This window comes from Solanum tuberosum, unplaced genomic scaffold (genome assembly GCF_000226075.1).
Source record: "Solanum tuberosum cultivar DM 1-3 516 R44 unplaced genomic scaffold, SolTub_3.0 scf00441, whole genome shotgun sequence".
NCBI lineage: Eukaryota > Viridiplantae > Streptophyta > Magnoliopsida > Solanales > Solanaceae > Solanum > Solanum tuberosum.
Window position 1 is genome coordinate 438,927 of NW_006239381.1, and position 6,286 is coordinate 445,212.

Sequence of the window (6,286 nt, forward strand, 5' to 3'; positions counted from 1 at the left end):
TATATATATATATATATATATATTAAGCGGTTACAAGCCTAGTGGCGATTACACTTTCAGCATAGTTGGTGATTATAAATAGATTCTCAAAACACGCTAACTTATTATAATTAGTCATTAATACTAGTTTAGTAGTTTCTACTCCTGGTTCGCCTATATTAGAGCTAGGACTAGATCTGGTGGAGTGAATATGATAGTAGATTGTGAGGATGGTGTTAGCTTGGTACCCATTTTGCACAAAAAATCTGCTACTTTGTTGGCTTGACGAAATTTGAAAGTTATGGCGGACCACTGAATTTCCCAACTTCTTCATAAGTAATCTGCAAGAAGTGATAGTGGATGCATAACTAGGTTGTGTGTGATTCAGTGCGTCAATTAATTATGTGGAATCAATTTCAATCTCTATGGAATTCAGCTTATGAGCAATGGCAAGTTTTAGCCCACCGATAAGAGTTTCAATTTCAGTTATGATATGGTTGTAACTTAATCAACTTATTTATATTTTTAAAGAAATTCTCAAATCTTAAAGTTATCAACTTTTTATAATGTTAACAACTTTAAGGTGATTTCAGGCATTTTGATTAAAAAAAAATTGTTTAACAGCACTTACGTACCAAACACATCAACAATTTTTTCCAGCGGCAACACTTTTATCCAAACACATAACTACTTATTTTAAAAATAACTTTCAGCACTTTAAAAAGTTACTTTTTAAAGTCAATCCAAACGGACTTTATATATCCTTGTCATCTAATAAATAGTGCATATATACTCTTATCATTTAATAAATATTATAATTTACCCTTTTCGTTAACATATAGAATTTTTTAAAAAGAAAATCTCAAAATTGATTTTTTAAAATTCAAAAATGTCATGTCGCTTACAAAATTACGTCATCCATTTTTTTTTACTCATCCAAACCCGATCCAATTAAAACAAATCAATTCTGCCTCTATTTAGATCCGATCTAAATCAATTTTATGACTGAGTAGAAGAAAAAATATTATTTTTGGGGCGGATCTAGAGGCATAGAAAAGAGGTGAGATAATTTTTAAAGATCATCAGTCACCGCGTGATATTTTTAAAATTAAAAAATCAGTGTTATAATTTTTTCCAATTAGGTAAATATAAATTTATTGACGAAAAGAATAAATATACATCATTTATTAGATAATTAGAATATATATGCACCACTTTTTAATGAGGATATATTACTTACTCTAAATCGAAAGATATATTCTCTGTATATTTTATTTTTCGGTGGTTCTCTTTTCTAATTATCGCACGACCTTATCCGTCCCCTAAAAGAACAAAAAACATGATGAACTGAATCCTAGTCATTATTTTTTGTCATGTTCATGAGTCATGAGTCATGAGTGGAATGTATACGGAAGATCCCACTCCATCACTTTTGATTTCCATTCTATTCAGATGCCAAATTTTAACCAATCAAATATTTGAATTAAATTTTAAAATTTAATAGAGTTTGAAACTCTTGAACAACTTTTACAATCAAATAAATATTTTTTGATCATATTAAAAATATGTATACAATCAAAATTAATATTAAAAAAATAAAACTTTAAAATCTAATCCAAAGTCTGGTTAAACACTTATTAAAGTTTGGCATCTCCGCGGAATGGAAATCTAAGCCGGTCACAAGAGGAGAAAATTTGGTCTTCAAATATTTTTAAATTCCATTTTGATTGAGTTTTGGGGACTTTATATTTATTTTTATAAATAAAATTGAGGATGGGGAAGGATATTACAAGATGGTGAATCAAATCTTCACCATCAAGGTAGAAATTTATGTAGCCAAACTAACTTAGCTTCTAAGATTCCTTGTTTTTTATAGAACTTTCACGCACAAAGCTATATTCTTTTTCCAAATAAATTCATGTTCGAACACAACTTAAAACACTCAAATTTTCAAAATAAACTCTCTTTGATAAACATCTTATCGGTGACTCGATTTTAAATATTATTTAGAATTTGTGTGTGTCTTTCACCTTGTGTTTTTTTTTTACATTTCAAGTTTCAACTTCAAAATGTATGGTCAAATGGAAACTCAACGTCAGTTTATGATTGAGTAATTCATTGAGGCGCGAATTCAAAATAATCGGACTCCTAAAGCTATGCGGGTACCAAATGTGAAATAAAAAAAGGAAATTACCAAGCACTAGAAATAGTAGTTATAAACTATTTACGCTACAAACCTTTCTTTTCCCAAAAATAACGTCCATATTTCATTTTGAAATACTGATTAATTCAGATTTGCATACCTGAAGCCCACTGAAATGCTGGCAACCAAGATCTTTTCTCTATCTTCCCTTCAGGTTTACATAAGGTTCCTTCGTAATTTCTGCCTCTTTAAATAAGTCACATGTGAACGTACTAATAAATCACGTTATTTTTATTGGACTACACTCTGTATAGCATAAATGAGAATTTAGTTTGCACATGCCACTCGGACCAATTTATAATTTGAGATACAAGTATACAATTGAAATTCTAAAGAGTTGCTACAGTTTTTCAGTAATTTGCCAGAAGGACAATAAGAACAACCTTCTACTTTTAATTTTATTTTTATTTTTTTGGGAAGAAACTATTATTTTCATGTTTTCTTACTAATTACTACTACTAGTATTATTTTTCCTAAAAGCTTCACCAAACACTAGTACTCTATAAACTAAAGCAATATCTTGTTTAAAGAAAATCACTTTTTGCCTTTCAAAAATTCAACCAAACAAACTAACTATGAATTGTATGGTGTGCACTGTGCGGACATGGTCTCACATCACTAGTTGAGAAAACAATTTGGAAAGCAATACAAATCAATTTTGAAAAACGGTAACTTCCCCATGTTGTTGTTTACCAATAGGAGAAGACAAATTCAACAAAAGCTCAAGTAACACATAAATCTAAAAAAAATGTGCAAACGAAGGACTTTATTTTTTTAATCTAGAGAACGAGGCTGCCTGCGAAAAGGCACATCCTTCTTTATCACCACAACTTCCCCATGTTGTTGTTTACCATCTTCGGTCTCTTTTACGTTTTCCACCTTTGTCTCTGTTTTCTTCTTTGATACTCGGAATGCGCTCTTCAATCCATTCATAAACCTTCTACTAAAATTTATCTTTTCCACTTTCTCGTAAGATACTTCTGATGAATTAGACGATCCCATAACCGCTCTATCTCTAGCGGTAAGTATCCGGAAGCTTGCTGATGAAACTGATCCAATTTGTCCTCTATCGATCTTATTCTCGGAACTCAATCGAAAACTAGCAGAGCGAGCAGAGTTATTCTTCGCGTTTTGATCTGATTCGTTAAGAAGTTTCTTCATGCCACTCAACTCTTGCTCTAAACTCTGGATTCGCGAGCTTGTGGCGTTCATAGCTGCCTTAAGCTGTGACACTTGACGAAGTGCTGCGTCTCGCTCGAGAATTGCACCCAAACTGACATCATTTTTGCTTCGGAGAAGATCAATGTGATGATCGTGGTTGTCAGCAGCAGTGGACGTTAGGATAGAGCGGCGGGTGCTCAATTGCTCAATGAACATGGCTTGGACCACAAACCTTAATGGCATTCTGGCGTTTTGGACCGCATGCATGAGAAGTTGTGGCGAAAGGATGCTACAGTCGATGTAATTGCACATTATGATTTTTTCTTCATCTGTTATCTTCCCCTTGTATTCCTGTTGAAAGAACAGCGTAACTAACAAATTAAAGGAATGAAGTGCATCATTGCTATTAGGAAACTATGAACTGGATTAAAAATTTATATTATACTCTCTTGTTCCAATTTGTGTGATATAGTTTGAATTTTGTAAATTGGGATTGGGGGTATCTTACCTTAAGATAAAGGTCAACAACTCTATAGAGTTGATCATGGCTTCCACTCAACCACCGATTCATGGACATCACGATTAACTGAAATTCCACAGGCCGCAACTCTTTAACTTCGCTGAGGCACTTCATAATGCTGTCACCGTTGTCTACCAAACTTAACGCTTCAATACATCTACTCAACAGTGGCGATGTCGTTTCACACTCCGGGAGCAGAGAAACACAAGAACGCAGCACGATCGATGCATATTCACGATTAACGGCAATTACACGGCGGAAATATGCTTCCGTTTTCTGAGCCAAGTTTTCGCCACCGGCAATGTTATTAGCCTCCGTCATCTCTAGCAATTCCGCCGCCGTACGAAGTGCGGCGACGTTAAACGGCGTAACGACGATGTGCGAGTCATAACAAAACTCTGCGATCAAAGAGAATGTTTCGGCCGTTATCTTTAACGGCGGAGAGAGGGTTAATTCGGACAGACCCTTCAGCTTTCTTTTCAGAAATCCACTCCTTGCTGCCAACGGATCCTAAGGTAAATTTAGTAAATACTCAGTAAATGCCCCCAGTTTTTGCATTAATTGAGAAATGTACACTTCAGTTGTAGGCACAGCTATCAAGTGCATAATTGTAAAACAATTTTATGATCTTCAATTATGTAGTGGATATTTCCAAAAGCTAGTGTCAATTTGAATTATAAGAACTGCAAAATATAATATGTCTATTTTATATCTTGAAATATTCAAACAAAAGAAAAAGAAGTGCTGATAATGGTGAAAATAAAACTCAAAACTATTTTGTCTTTTTAACCTTTAAGGGATAATTTTATTTTATTTTTAATTTGTTAATGCAACACTTATTTCTGTAGGAAAATACTAGTAAATTTTTGCAATCAGAAATTCTAAAAATGAAAGAAGAAAGGGGGTATTCTGGAAATATGTAGTAACTAGGAATGGGCCTTGATGACTAGACAATTGCATCTCATATTAACATTTTATTATAGTGTCCTACTGTACTTTTTTTGGACTATACTGTTTGAACTTGAACATCTTATCATGTTAATTCTTGTATTGTTTGTGAAATAGTTTTCATATTTATGTATAGACACACAGATAGTATAGATTTGTGTTGAAACAATTTAACTTAAGTTTATGTTAAGATACGAACAAATAAACAAATTATTCGGTCAACTTTAGTCCTGTTCAGATTGATGGAGATGTAGCAACAACACACCAACAAGTCAATAATTTTAAAGAAAAAAATTGTGGAAGAAACAAAAAAACAAATTAAAAAAAGGAACAAGTTCCTTCTGAATCAATTTACCCATGGGTAAAAAAGGAGGAAAAGATAAAGGTGAAAAATGAAAAATGATTGGAGCATGAAAGTACCTTGTGTAAGCGAAAACGTGAGCTCTCAACATGTATGACTACATCAGTCTCATTTCCAGTAACTTGTGACCTTACATAACAAATGCAGATAAAAAATCAAGCGTAAACCATGTTTATTGAAAGTAAATTCACATTTTAGTAAATCGTATAAACCTCCAATATATTCCTATAATTTTAAAAAAGACATATTATCTGATACAACATATATGTATAAGTAATTAAATTATTACCAGGAGACGACCTTAGAGCGGGGAGATGGGGAGATTCCTGGAGAGATCGAAAGAGAAGAAGTAGAGGAATCTTCAGCATCGTCTTCATAAATAGTATCAACAATCCCTAAATCTGCCCAATTTCTGATGGCTTCCATGGCCAACCCCTTTAATTTTCACCTTACAGCCCAGTTCTACTGCTTCCGCTGAAAACGTTACGTTTTTTGTTTTATGGCTGAGTACTAGTGGAGAAACCAAGGAAATAGAGGAGGTGAAAAAGAGAATTATTCCCCCGCTGGTAATAATGTAGTTGAGGGGCATTAATTATTTGCAGGTAAGGTAATAAATGCTTTTTTCCCTTAATAATCTTTTGGGAATGGAAATTCAAAATTACTTGCTTCCTTTTGTGAGTACTATTGAATGGTAATTTTGCAATCTGATTTGCTTTCTTATGTAAATCTCCACTTTCCTTAAAAACCCATCAAACTGCACAGAACCTGACTAGTCCAAACGGTTGGAAAGCTACACTGGACGGAAGAGAAACAAATATTTTACTAAAAATAGAATATGGCGATCATTAATTTGTTTTTCGATTGAAAAGAGATGTACTAAACCTGTTTACCAAATGGCAGCAACAAAGAAATATCCTCACATATAATCAACGTGAATCTGAATTAGTAAGAAATTTCAAATACTGAAAAAAAGAAGTCTAAGCTTGTCTATGAAATGACAATGGCAAATACTATTGAAGGAGGGGTGGAAGCTATCGCTTTCAGGAGCGGTGCATGTAGTTGTGCCAAATTGAACTAAATAAGAGACTCATTCAAAGGGGGGGGGGGGGGTTAA

The 6,286-nt window shown here is 33.4% G+C and overlaps 1 protein-coding gene across 1 annotated transcript; it reads right to left on the reverse strand.

Annotated features, from left to right (window-relative positions):
• Positions 1-2,878: 2,878 nt before the first annotated feature.
• LOC102594963 (BTB/POZ domain-containing protein At3g49900) lies at positions 2,879-6,199 on the reverse strand. Its single transcript, XM_006363770.2, has 4 exons — positions 5,462-6,199; positions 5,232-5,301; positions 3,852-4,373; positions 2,879-3,694 (listed from the first exon to the last, which is right to left on the reverse strand). The coding sequence occupies exons 1-4, from the start codon at positions 5,596-5,598 to the stop codon at positions 2,957-2,959; spliced, it is 1,467 nt and encodes a 488-aa protein (XP_006363832.1). The 5' UTR covers positions 5,599-6,199; the 3' UTR covers positions 2,879-2,956.
• Between the last annotated feature and the right edge of the window lie 87 nt (positions 6,200-6,286).